A 14,316-nucleotide genomic window follows, 5' to 3' on the forward strand; every position below is an offset into this window, starting at 1 on the left:
TTTCTGTTCCTTTACTTATTTATCTATTTATTTTCTTCTCTATGTTCTAGTAATCCCTGTAAAGCGTCTTTGAGTGTTTGAAAAGCGCTATATAAATGTAATGCATTATTATTATTATTATTATTTATTCCATTTCCCATTGTTACTTCATTCATTGTCGAAATTTTGTCAAAGTCTGTTATCCTACTCCCTCCTGACATTGTACAAGAGCAATGGGATTCTCGCAGCATTCAGAATAATACCAACAGTATACATTCTGGGTGAATTCACTTGCTGATATTCGGAATTTAAATCGGTTATGAAGGCAACCCAAAGAGGGACCTTGCATCAATCTCGTTTAGTTATTTTAGTCCATATAAGTTCATAACTTCTATCATACATGACATGAGCAGAATTAGGACATTTGGCCCATCAAGTCTACGCTGCCATTCAATCATGGCTGATCTATCTCTCCCTCCTATCCCCACTCCCCTGCCTTCTCCCCATAACCCTTGACACCCTAACTAATCCAGAATCTATCTATCTATCTCTGCCTTAAAAATGGCCTTCACAGCCTTCTGTGGCAATGAATTCCACAGATTCACCACCCTACGCCCTAAAGACTGGAGCAATGTGAAGTAGGAGCTTTGTACATGGGTGACACTGTTGGAGTATAAATGCGCTCTTACCGTAAAAATCCAGTATCAGATATAAAATGGTGTTTTATTATTAAAACATTTTTAAAGATGCTCAAAGAAGCTTGAAGATACTTGTATTGTTTTGTACTTATTTCTTACATGGTTCGGTTCAGAGATACAGCGTGGAAACAGGCACTTCGACCCACCGAGGCACTTCGACCAGCGATCACCCCGTACACTAGTTCTATCCCTGCACTCCAGGGACAATTTACAGAAACCAATTAACTTCCAAACCCACACGGTCTTTGGAGTGTTGGAGGAGAGTGGTGAAGGTGTGGAATTCTCTGCCTCAGAAGGCAGTGGAGGCCAGTTCGTTGGATGCTTTCAAGAGAGAGCTGGATAGAGCTCTTAAGGATAGCGGAGTGAGGGGGTATGGGGAGAAGGCAGGAACGGGGTACTGATTGAGAGTGATCAGCCATGATCGCATTGAATGGCGGTGCTGGCTCGAAGGGCTGAATGGCCTACTCCTGCACCTATTGTCTATTGTCTATTGTCTATTGAAACCGGAGCACCCGGAGAAAACCCACGCGGTCACAGGGATAATGTGCAAACTCCGTACAGGCAGCACCCGTAGTCGGGATCGAACCCGGGTCTCTGGCGTTGTAAGGCAGCAACCCCACCCGCGGCGCCACTGTGCCCGTATGGTTCTTGAAGAATTGGCAGTCACTTGCCATCCATCCATGCTTGGACACCCAAGTCCAATGAATTCTAACCCAGGATCCCTTGTAGCAGAGATCTGTGAGTCCGCATCTCTATTGAAACAAAATATGGTGAAACTTTCTGGATGGATGAATGGAGGAAGGAAAGAAGCCTTGCCCGGAAAACCTGGGCAGCCAGCCTGGCTCTCACCTCAAGAGTCGTCAGGGAAGTACGGAGTTTATACGTGTCCCCTGTCACTGCCTGGGTTTCCCCCGGGCACTCCAGTTTCTCCCCTCACTCCAAAGACATGCCTGTTTGTAGGTTCATTGGCTTTGGTGTAAATAGTCACAAATGCACAGGATAGTGTACGTTGATTGCTGGTCGGCATGTACACGGTGGGCTGTATCTCTAAACAATAGACAATAGGTGCAGGAGTAGGCCATTCAGCCCTTCGAGCCAGCACCGCCATTCACCGTTAAATTAAACAGGGCATTCAGTCCGCAGTGCAGCAAAAAAACAGCGCAGTTATATATTTGCTACTCACAGGGACTAGTGTACGGGGTGATCGCTAGTCTGCGCGGACTTGGTGGGCCGAAGGGCCTGTTTCCGCCCTGTATCTCGGAAGTCTTAAAGTCTAAAGAGTGGAATCTGAACATGATAAAATACACTGGCCTGTACGTTTGATGTGCCCAGTGAAAGCCCGATTGGCGATGGGAAACATGGTGCTTTGTGGATGATGTTGCTAGGTTGCCCATTTGTATTTGGCCCAATAAATGCTTCACCCTAACGTAACAGGTGGTTATCTTCATTCAGGCAATCCTCTGGCAAGTGGAACTGGCACCATTCAGATTTATCTCATCGACGTTAACGACAACGCGCCCGAACTGATTCCCAAGGAGACGCAGATTTGCGAAAAGCCGAACCCGAATGCAATAAACATCACGGCAGGGGACGCCGACAGAGATCCAAATACCGACCCGTTTGTGTTTGAACTGGCGTACCGGCCTCTCGGTGTACGGCAGAACTGGACCATCACACGCTTAAACGGTAAGTTGCAAACCCAGATGGTGTTGGTAAGTTTAGTTTACAGATACAGAGCGGAAACAGGCCTTTCGGCCCACCGGGTCCGCGCCGACCAGCGATCCCCGCACATTAACACTATCCTACACACACTAGGGACAATTTTCACATTCACCAAACTAATTAACCTCCAAACCTGCACGTCTTTGGAGTGTGGGAGGAAACCGAAGATCTCGGAGAAAACCAACGCAGGTCACGGGGAGAACGTGGAAACTCCGTATAGACGGCGCCCGTAGTCAGGATCAAACCTGAGTCTCCGGCGCTGCATTCGCTGTAAGGCAGCAACTATACCGCTGCGCCACCGTGACCACCCACGTTCTGGTACAGAATAACACCGGCCAGATCAAACGAAAGCAAACTCCTCGGAATTAAAAATTCACAGTCAAAGCAGAAGTTAAAATGCAGGCACAAAGTGCTGGAGTTACTCGGTGGGTCAGGCAGCATCTCAGGAGAAAAAAGGGTGGGCGACGTTTCGGGTCGGGACCCTTCTTCTCTGCTGTATGACTGTCTCACTCTTTCACAGTTTTTGCAGCATGTGTCAGTGACAGATGCACAGCTAGTCAAAGTTAGTGTAATGATAGCATGGGGATTAAGCTACTGGACAAAAAACATCCAGAGCGAGCTGGTGTAACAATCCAGAAACTCCTGTTGTGGTAGCCAGAGAATTTAAGTTGAAAATCTATTACGATGCTTTTCGGCCCTTCGAGCCAGCACCGCCATTCAATATGATCATGGCTGATCATCTAAAATCAGTACCCCGTTCCTGCTTTTCCCCCATATCCCTTGATTCCTTGAGCCCTAAGCGCTAAATCTAACTCTCCCAAAATCTTGAGGAGGAAAAGATTGGGTGAAAGCCCATGGTATTTTACTCAGGGTAAGGGAATCAAGAACTAGAGGACATAGATTTAAGGTGAGGGGGGGGCAAGTTTTAACAGGAATCAGAAGGGCCACTATTTCACTCAGAGACTGGTGGGTATATTGAAGGAGGTGCCAAAGGAGGTAGTTGAGGCAAGTATAATAACAGCATTTAAAAGACACTCAGACTGGTACATGGATAGAAAAGGTTAAGAGGGATGTAGACCAAATAGTCATAGAGCCATAGAGTGATACAGTGTGGAAACAGGCCCTTCGGCCCAACTCGTCCACACCGGCCAACAATGTCCCAGCTACCCTAGTCCCACTTGCCTGCACTTGGTCCATAACTCTCCAAACCTGTCCTATCCATGTACCTGTCCAACTGTTTCTTAAACGATGGGATAGTCCCAGCCTCAACTACCTCCTCTGACATCTTGTTCCATACACCCACCACCCTCTGCGTGAAAAAGTTACCCCTCGAATCCCTATTAAATCTTTTCCCCTTCACCTTGAACCTATGTCCTCTGGTCCTCGATTCCCCTACTCTGGGTGGAAGACTCTGTGCACCTACCCGATCTAGTCCTCTCATGATTTTGTGTACCTCTATAAGATCTCCCCTCATCCTCCTACGCTTCATGGAATAGAGACCCAGCCTACTCAACCTCTCCCTGTAGCTCACACCCTCTAGTCCTGGCAACATCCTCGTAAATCTTTTCTGCTTTCAAGCTTGACAATATATTTTCCATAACACGGTGTCTAGAACTGAACACAATATTCTAAATGCGATCTCACCGACGTCTTGGACAATGTGGACAAATGGGACAAGCTTGGAGAGGGGCAGCTTGGTGAGGATGGACGAGTTCAGCCAAGGGGCCTAGTTTCCGTGCTGTATGACTTTGAGTCTATGGAGAGCTGTGGATCATTTTCAGTCATTTTTAGATTTTTAGATTTAGAGATACAGCGCAGAAATAGGCCCTTCGGCCCACCGAGTCCGCGCCGCCCAGCGATCCCCGCACATTAACACTATCCTACACACACTAGGGACAATTTTTACATTTACCCAGTCAATTAACCTACATACCTGCACGTCTTTGGAGTGTGGGAGGATACCGAAGATCTTGGAGAAAACCCACGCAGGTCACGGGGAGAACGTACAAACTCCGTACAGACGGCGCCCGTAGACAGGATCGAACCTGAGTCTCCGGCGCTGCATTCGCTGTAAGGCAGCAACTCTACCGCTGCGCCACTGTATAGAGTAACTTCCACTTTCTTAGAATGATAATGATATGCAATCTTACGGTGAGTGCTTAGTTCGGCAGGAAATAAATATTTTAACAATACCGGGAAATGCCGCAAAGATAAATTTCAATACTTCAGTAATCTCTCATGCCTCTTTCAGATAATGAATTTTTTGGATCCTTTCAATTAAAATTTCTGTACAATATTTCACAAATTCTATCACATGGAATTTTCTGTAATAATTCAGTCATCCCACTGTCAAAAGCCATTTGCATTTAATCAGTGAAGATTACATTCATTTTATTTTTGTAGAAATTATTACTTCTGGTTTCTCACGCTTAATTAATTCTGATGTTACTGTTCAATGTGCAATTACATTAGTTGTAGAATTAGTGGCAAGAAAAATATTTATTTATTCCCTTAAAATGACATGATGATGTAAATCACGATCCAGCAAATTGGCTGGAAGAGAATCTTTTTTGGGAAGTCTATTTTCCCCACATAGCCCTAGCCTTGAGGGAGAGCAGGTCCAAGAAATGGAAACAGGTCTCGATTTCATCTTGTTACATACACTCCATCGAACATTCAGTAGCCTGGGCAAAAACACAAAGTATTGGAGAATCTCAGCAAGTCAAGCAGCATCTGTGGAGGGAATGGACAGTCCACGTTTTTAGGCCAGGACCCTTCTTCAGGACCCTTTTTGTAACAGGGTCTTTTGTTGAATTGAATTGAGTACTTTATTGTCACGTGTGACATACCACAGTGAAATTCTTCTGCCTGCATACCCAAGGTATGCAATGGTCACCACATAAAGGGCGGCGACAAAGTTACAAAGTATTCCGCACCAAGTCCACCCTTGTTCTCCCCCCCCCCCTCCCGGCAGTCCCCCCCCCCCCCCCCCACCCCACGCCGGGTCTTCCTGTAGTGCCTGACAGCAGTAAATGATTAAAATTTTAACCATTTTAAAGCTTTTTTCCTCATAGGTTTCTGGCAGTATGGAGATATTAAGAGGAGAGCACATTTAAAATGATTAAAAGACCCTGTGATGTATATGTAATATAAATGCCAGTGCCCCCTTGAGGCCAAGAGCAGAAGCGGGCCAATGGGCTTGTGCCTCGTGACTGAGGTCAGGTGACCTTCTAGAAGTTTCCTGGTGAAGGATCAGTAATAAAACCTTCTTACAAGATGTCGGGCTTATATTCATTGTGCTAGCCACAACAGGGTCTTACGGCGGACATTACAGACCCTGTTACAAAAAAACTAAAATGTTTTTAAAAAAGGCATAGAAAAGTGGTATGAGTTGAAGGATGTGTTTCCGTGTTGTATGACTGAGATCATTCTTGCAAGACTAAAATAGTCATCTATAGTCATTGGAATCAGAACAAATACTGTCAATTCTACGTTAATGGAAGAAGGGTCTTGACCCGAAATATCACCTCTCCATTCCCTCAAGAAATGCTGCCTGACCTGTTGAGTTACTCCAGCACTTTGTGATTTGATCAGGATTCCAGCATCTACAGTCCTTTGAGTCTCCATTTTTTGTGATCTCTAGAATCAAGAACTAGAGGACCTATGTCCTAGCGCAGCGGTAGAGTTGCTGCTTTACAGCGAATGCAGCGCCGGAGACTCAGGTTCGATCCTGACTACGGGTGCTGCACTGTAAGGAGTTTGTACGTTCTCCCCGTGACCTGCGTGGGTTTTCTCCGAGATCTTCGGTTTCCTCCCACACTCCAAAGACGTACAGGTATGTAGGTTAATTGGCTGGGTAAATGTAAAAATTGTCCCTAGTGGGTGTAGGATAGTGTTAATGTACGGGGATCACTGGGCGGCACGGACTTGGAGGGCCGAAAAGGCCTGTTTCCGGCTGTATATATATATATGATATGATATGATATGTTTAAGGTGAGAGGGGAAGGATTAAATAGGAACCTGATGGGCACAGAGGGTGGTGGGCATATGGAACAAGCTGCCAGAGCAAGTAGTTGAGGCAGGTAGGATCACCACATTTAAAGGACATTTGTGTAGGAAGGAACTGCAGATGCTGGTTTAAACAAGTCTCACTGTACCTTAATTGGTACACGTGACAATAAACAGACCTTTAAAACCTTTGACCTTTGAAACCAAAGATAGACACAAAAAGCTGGAGTAACTCAGCGGGACAGGCAGCATTTCTGGAGAAAAGGAACAGGTGACGTTTCGGGAAGAAGGGACCCAAAACATCACCTATTTTCTCCAGAGATGCTGTCTGACCCGTTGAGTTACTCCAGCTTTTTTTTTTTGTCTATCTATGATTTTCTAATCGTGGGATCTTAAAGTATCCACATCTCCGAAGAGCTGTCTGGAATAGTTTTCTTCAGAAGAACATGAACTGCATGGAGATTTCGTCAAGGTTAATAAAACCACGAGAGACCTGGACAGTGTAAGCAGGAAGAACATTCTGCTCTTTGCAGAATACTCAATAAGTATGAGATATAGATTTAAACCTATTCGTTGGACTAGTGGGGAATTGAAGGGAATTATTTTTCACCAGAGTGACGAGCATTTGGAGCTCACTGCCCTTGACTTTAAGGCACCCATGACGTACCAATCTTTCCCAAGGCAACGATGATCACTGTCTCTTCGTTTTATGTTGTTGTTTGAGGCTTAATAAGCAGTTTTGGGTTACAGCTTTTGTTTTTATCAGGTACCAAATTCATTATAATTTCCAATAAAGCTGAGCCCTTGTGAATTAAGTTTCCTTTTTTTCTCGAGAAACCAGGGCTCCCAAGTAAATAATTCCATTCACGCAGCACAACTAAAGAGAAGTGATGTGCATTCCTCAAAATGTTTGGAAATGTAAAGACGCACAGACGGCAGGGGAATAGAAATGACATTCTGGCCTTCCATCACAGTGAGGAGGTGACTGGAGAAGACTCACTGTGATGGATGTTTCTTTTTTTTGTTTTGTGTTGGTTTGTGATTGTATGTGTGTTATTGCTTATTTTTATCGTTCTTATTGTTGGACTGTGGGTAACGGAATTTCGTCCAAAAGACTTGTTTTTTTGGATGACAATAAAGGTTATTCTGATTCTTCTGATTCTGATGTTTCAGAGATTAAAATCAGTGTCTTGCAGCCTGCTGGAAGATTGGATTCTCCGAATATTGTGTTCAGATTTGCTCACTCTATTACATAGGAAAGATGTTGTTAAGCTGGAAAGGGTGCAGAGAAGATTTACCAGGATTTTGCTGGGCTCAAGGGCCTGTAGTATTAGGGAGAGGTTGAGCAGGCTGGGACTTTATTCCTTGGAGCGCAGGAGGTTGAGGGGTGATTTTATAGAGGTGTATAAGATCATGAGGGGAATAGATAGGTTAAATGCACTGTGTATTTTACCCAGAGTAGGGGAATCAAGAACCAGAGGACATAGGTTTAAGGTGAGGGGGGGGAAGATGTATTAGAACCTGAGGGACAACTTTTTTACACAAAGGCTTGTAGGTATATGGAACGAGCTGCCGGAGGAGGTAATTGAGGCAGGCATTATCACTACGTTTAAAAAACATTTGGACAGGTACATGGATTTGGTAGGTTTAGAGGGATATGGGCCAAACATAGGTGGGACTAGTGTAGATGGGGCATGTTGGTTGGTGTGGGCAAGCTGGGCCAAAGGGCCTATTTCCACACTGTATGACTCTATGACTGAAATGACTGAAATAGTTTACTGAAGGGTAAAAGAGGATGATGGAAGTGCAGAGGTAGGTGGAGGCTGTTGATGTACATGGCTTGGTTGCACCGACAATTTTGTGTCAGGAACACAATTCCGAGAAATAAATTGAAGTAAAATTCAATGGAAATGGGAAAACTAAGTAACTAGCTTTTTAGAGAATGGTGACACAAATGCTGGAGTAACTCAGCAAGTCAGGCAGCATCTTTGAAGAGAAGGAATGGGTGACGTTTTGAGTCAAGACCCTTCTTCAGACTGATGTCAGGGGAGGGGGCGGGACAAAGATAGGATGTAGTCGGAGACAGGAAGACCAGTGGGAGAACCGGGAAGGGGGAGGGGATAGAGAGGGGAAGCAGGGACTACCTGAAGTTAGAGAAGTCAATGTTCATACCGCTGGGGTGTAAACTGCCCAAGTGAAATATGAGGTGCTGTTCCTCCAATTTGAACTGGGCCTCACTCTGACAATGGAGGAGGCCCATGACAGAAAGGTCAGATTGGGAGTGGGAGGGGGAGTTGAAGAGCTGAGCCACCGGGAGATCAGGTTGGTTGAGACGGACTGAGCGGAGGTGTTGAGCAAAACGATCGCCGAGCCTGCGCTTGGTCGTGCCGATGTAGAGAAGTTGACATCTGGAACAGCGGATACAATAGATGAGGTTGGAGGAGGAACAGGTGAACCTCTGCCTCACCTAGAAAGACTGTTTGGGTCCTTGGATGGAGTCAAGGGGGGAGGTAAAGGGACAGGTGTTGCATCTCCTGCGGTTGCAGGGGAAAGTCCCTGGGGAGGGGTGGTTTGTGAGAAGGGTAATGGAACTGAGAAACAGGTAACTCAGCCAGAACAATGGAACCAGAGATCATAGTGAATGCTAAAAGGAACTAAATGTGTTCTTGATTTCTTGTTCAGAAATGTCAGGGCCAAAAAGACCCAATTTCTGTCTGAATGTTTTCCGATTTTTTTCTCTAGAATGTCGGAGGTTGAGGGAAGACTAGATAGAAATATATACAATGATGAGAGGCACAGATAGGGTAGACTGGCAGAACCTTTTTCCCAGGGTGGAAAGTCCAACACTAGAGGCCAAAGCTGTAAAGTGAGAGGGGGGAAGTTTAATGGAGATGTGTGGAGCAAGTTATTTACACAGAGTGATGGGGGCCTGGATCACATTGATGGGTGGTGATGGAGGCAGATACAATGGAGGCGTTTTAGAGGCATTTGGAAAGGCACATGGAAGTGCAGGCAATAGAGGGATATGGATCGTGTACAGGCAGATGAGATCGGTTTAATCTGGCATCAAGTTTGGCGCAAACATTGCGGGCTGAGGGGCCCGTTCTTGTCCTGTACAGTTGTGCAAATTGGCACACAAGGACAGTTTTGCATCAGGAACACAATGCAGAGAAATGAATTGGAATAAAATTCAATAGAAGCAGGAAAATGTGCTTTTTGGAGACGGGTAATAGAATTGAGAAACAAGTAATTCAGCCAGAACAATGTGAACGGAGATCACAGTGAATGATAAACGTTACAAATGGGGTTCTTGAGTTCTTGTTCAGAGAAAGGAAATAGTCCCGTGAGATCCAGCAATGTTGTCGGGGACAAATAGACCCAATTTCTGCCTGAATTAGCATGCAATACTTTGAAATTGGGTAGAGTAACGACATTTTGTTGCTGGTTACAACCAATAAAATTGAAGTATCATTGAGGTCTGGAACCTTTATTTGACTTGTGTGACTCTTACTGATTCGAACAGAGATGCAGCTACCTTTCAGTGGTCACATTTAAATTTACATCTTTCTATACACCAATTGTTTCTGTGTTTTCTTTTGTGAGATTAGATAGTGTGTGTAGATGTGCTGCCAGGGCAGTGTTGGGAATTGGGGTTTTTTTCTGTCTCCTACTTTGCTGGCAGTATTGACAGGCTAACAGCAGTGTGGACATCCACGCACATTACTTTGAAGGTGTGCCTAATCCTCAATCTTTGAGCATCTCTGTTGAACAAGCCTAATTTCTTCATTTCCCAAGGTGTGTCTCCAGCTGACCTCTCTGCGGCATCTTGAATCAGGTTTTTGAATGTAACGGATTTAAACAGGACTTTCCATTGCGAATTCTATTTACTGAGATCCAGCGTGCCACTATTCATCTCAATAACTTGGCAGCTGTTGGGAGAGAATAGACTTTCATCCAGTTTATGAATGTGAACTCAGGTCAGGGCTGCAAATAAAATGCTGCAGCAAACTACATCTCTTTCAATTTCCCCAAAGGGTTTATCATTTGGGCTTATTATCATCCATCACATGGATTGTAAAAACAGAGATGCTGAGCATGCAACATTCTCCCCGTGAACTTTTATACTTTTATTTATTTGGTGTTTATTATGCCTTCTGAATTTGAGAGAAACATCCAAAAAGGTATTTATTTCATACAAATGCAGTTAGAATCTTTGCTCCTAATGTATGCATCAATTTAGTTATCTGAAGCAATATTGCACTCGTTAATGAACGCCAATGTAGCAATCCAGTTGAAGTGACGCCGCTGGTAGAACTGCTGCCTCACAGTGCCAGACACCCCGGTTCGATCCCGACCTAGGCCTCTCGCTGTGTTGAGTTTGCACGTTCTCCCTGTGACCATGTGGGTTTCCTCCGGGTGCTCCGGTTTCCTCCCACTCCCCAAAGACATGCGGGTTTAGAGGTTAATTGGCCTCTTGTAAAAATTGCCCCCTAATTTGCAGGGAGTGGATGTGAAACCTGCCCCTAGTGTGCAGAGAGTGGATGTGAAACTTGGAACAACGTAGACCTAGTGTGAATGGGTGATCGATGGTCAGAGCAGACTTGATGGGCCGAAAGGCCTGTTTCTGTGCTGTATCTCTCTGGACTTTAAAAGTGGATCCAGTCAAATCAAAATGGCACAACTGGAGATGTCGGCTTGGGTTGTGGATTGGTGTTAAAATTTACACTGAATGGACAGGTGAGTCCGCAGTACAGCAAAAAATAGAGCAGTAATATATTGATGGGACAGGTCCTACAATTGCCCATCAGCAGTGTCTCCTACCCCGGGAAGATTTTACACGTCTTTCCTGTTGACTCGGCCTCCATTTCCCTACCTTTTAATTGGTCTCTCGCCCATTCAGCTGTCGGTACAAAATGCAAGTTCTAGAGAAAGAACACCCCATTAAAACTGGTTCACCAAATTAATGTTACTTACCAACATGTAAACGGAAAGCAATACATGTTGGGTGAACAAGTTGTGGTCTCACCATTATTTTCAAACCATGATATATTTCTTTCCAATTTAAAACCAGGATATGTCATTTCTTTAATAGTGTAAGCACATTCAATAATTAATGTCGTTTGTGTATATATAAATTACATCTGCATGCATTATTGATTTTACTTCACTGGGTAGAACATCACGTAGAGAGACTCAAATATACTGGACTGTTAAGCATTCTCGAGTACAGTTTCCAGGGATGAGTTTCTCAGCATAAAATATATATACCACCAAAGAAAGGTATAATAAAACCAACAAAGCATATGTGAAAGCAACATTGGAATATGGTATCCATGATGGTTGAAGATTGGAGCACTTTAGTTTGTAGTTTATAGTCATCAGTTTGACTTGGAAGTTTTGCCGATGCATGACAAAGTAGCAGCAATTGGGTTTCTGGTGTGCTTTTAACATTACCTGGAATAAAATGGCAATTGCCTATTTGTTAGTAATCCTATAAAAATAATATAGTACGGTGGCGCAGCGGTAGAGTTGCTGCCTTACAGCACCAGAGAATTGGTTTTCATCCTGACTACGGGTGCCTTCTATACAGAGTATGTACGTTCTCGCTGTGACCGCTTGTGTTTTCTCCGGGTTCTCCCGTTTCCTCCCACACTCCAAAGACGTACAGGTTTGTACGCTAATTGGCTTCGGTAAAGATTGTACACTATCCCTAGTGTGTAGGTTAGTGTTAGTGTACGGGGATCGCTGATTGGCGTAAACTCGTTGGTCTGAAGGGCCTGGTCCCATCCCATGGGACCAGGCCCTTCAGACCAACGAGTTTGTCCCAACCAGCTAAACCGAACTAAATAGTAAATATACCTGTAGAGAAAATATTTAGAAAATAGCAAGTGATTTTACGGCTGTTAAACCATATGCCAAACACATTTGTTCATATCATCTTTATTGATTGGTTTTTAATTTGTGGCAAATTCAGTCATGAGATTGTTACAAGTGTGTACAATACAACTATCAACAGATTTAAGATGGACACAAAATGCTGGAGTAACTCCATCGGCTAGGAAACATCTCTGGAGAAAAAGAATAGGTGACGTTTCGGGTCAGAACCCATTCTTCAGACCCTTCTTCAACGCAATTAACTTTCCCAAAACAGAGCATCCGACAACTTAATCACAACATTATAGTGTATTGTACGTGTTTGATTGCATAAATTAGTTTAGTAATGGGATTATGTGAATCAGAAGGAATTTTATCCAAGTCAAAACTTTCAGTCGGAAAGTTGTGAATCTGTGGAATTCTCTGCCTCAGAAGGCAGTGGAGGCCAATTCTCTGAATGCATTCAACAGAGAGCTAGATAGAGCTCTTAAGGATAGCGGAGTCAGGGGGTATGGGGAGAAGGCAGGAACGGGGTACTGATTGAGAATGATCAGCCATGATCACATTGAATGGCGGTGCTGGCTCGAAGGGCCGAATGGCCTCCTCCTGCACCTATTGTCTATTGTCAAAACCTTATTTTTCATGAGAGATTGAAAATGCAGGCAAGTGTGCATAGTATTACTATTAATTCATTATCATAGCACTTTAATTAAAGGACACACCCAAATTCTAGTACTGACTTTGAGAGTTTTAGTACTAAACTAAGTATAATATTTAAAATAATTCAAGGGCAGCACGGTGGCGCAGTGGTAGAAGTGTTGCCTTACAGCACAAGAGACCCGGGCTCGATGCTGATTACAAGTGCTGCCTGAACGGAGTTTGTACGTTCTCCCCGTGACCTGCGTGGGTTTTCTCCGGGTGCTCCGGTTTCCTGCCACACACCAAAGACGTACAGGTTTGCAGGCTAATTGGCTTTGGTAAAATTGAAAATTGTCCCTAGTATGTGTAAGATAGTGCCAGTGTAATGGGGATAGCTGGTTGGCATGGACTTGGTGGGCCGAAGGGTCTGTTTCCGCATTGTATCTCTAAATGAAAACTAAACTATGATGAGCGTCGGCACTGGGCCTACACTCGCTGGAGTTTAGAAGAATGAGGGGGGACCTCATTGAAACATACAGGATAGTGAAAGGCTTGGATAAAGTGGATGTGGAGAGGATGTTTCCACTAGTGGGAGAGTCTAGGACCAGAGGTCATAGCCTCAGAATTAAAGGACATTCTTTTAGGAAGGAGATGAGGAGACATTTATTTAGTCAGAGGGTGGTGAATCTGTCGAATTCTTTGCCACAGAGGGCTGTGGAGGCCAGGTCAGTGGATATCTTTAAGGCAGAGATAGATAGATTCTTGATTAGTACTGGTGTCAGAGGTTATGGGGAGAAGGTGGGAGAATGGGGATAGGAGGGAGAGATAGATCAGCCATGATTGAATGGCTGAGTAGATTTGATGGGCCGAATGGCCTAATTCTGCTCTTCCTTATGACCTTAAACTAGATTTATTCTCTGGATAATGTCAAGAACTTGGTGGATAATCAGGTGTGTCAGTTGGGTTTTTTCATCAACGAAGAATAGTTTTTCTGCGCACATATTTTGTGTTAATTTAGGTCTTTCATGCCTATAACAATATCGCTGTGAGATTATTTCTGCTTTTTTGATTACAGAAGAGCTCATTGGCCTGTTTATGATGTATAAAATTCCTATTAATTTTCCCTCCTTGTATTCACCAGGGGATTCTGCTCAGCTCAGTTTGAGAATTGGATTCCTGATCGCTGGCGTGTATGATATTCCAATCATCATCACCGATTCTGGCAACCCTCCATTATCCAGCACCACTGTGATTAAAGTGAAAGTCTGCCCCTGTGATGAACACGGAGATTGTACAGCCATAGGTGCCATAGCAGCAGCTGGTTTAGGCACAGGGGCCATCATTGCAATCCTCCTGTGCATCATCATTTTGTTAAGTAAGTAATGGAGGTAGAATT

At 44.2% G+C, this 14,316-nt stretch overlaps 1 protein-coding gene across 1 annotated transcript in view; it reads left to right on the top strand.

Moving 5' to 3' along the window:
* Positions 1-14,316, top strand: part of LOC144604515 (cadherin-4-like) — a 503,837-nt gene that overhangs the window by 473,200 nt on the left and 16,321 nt on the right. The window contains 2 exon segments of the mRNA XM_078419021.1: positions 2,130-2,363; positions 14,062-14,295. Coding sequence (XP_078275147.1) covers positions 2,130-2,363; positions 14,062-14,295 — 468 coding nt within the window.

Source organism: Rhinoraja longicauda, chromosome 22 (genome assembly GCF_053455715.1).
Source record: "Rhinoraja longicauda isolate Sanriku21f chromosome 22, sRhiLon1.1, whole genome shotgun sequence".
NCBI lineage: Eukaryota > Metazoa > Chordata > Chondrichthyes > Rajiformes > Arhynchobatidae > Rhinoraja > Rhinoraja longicauda.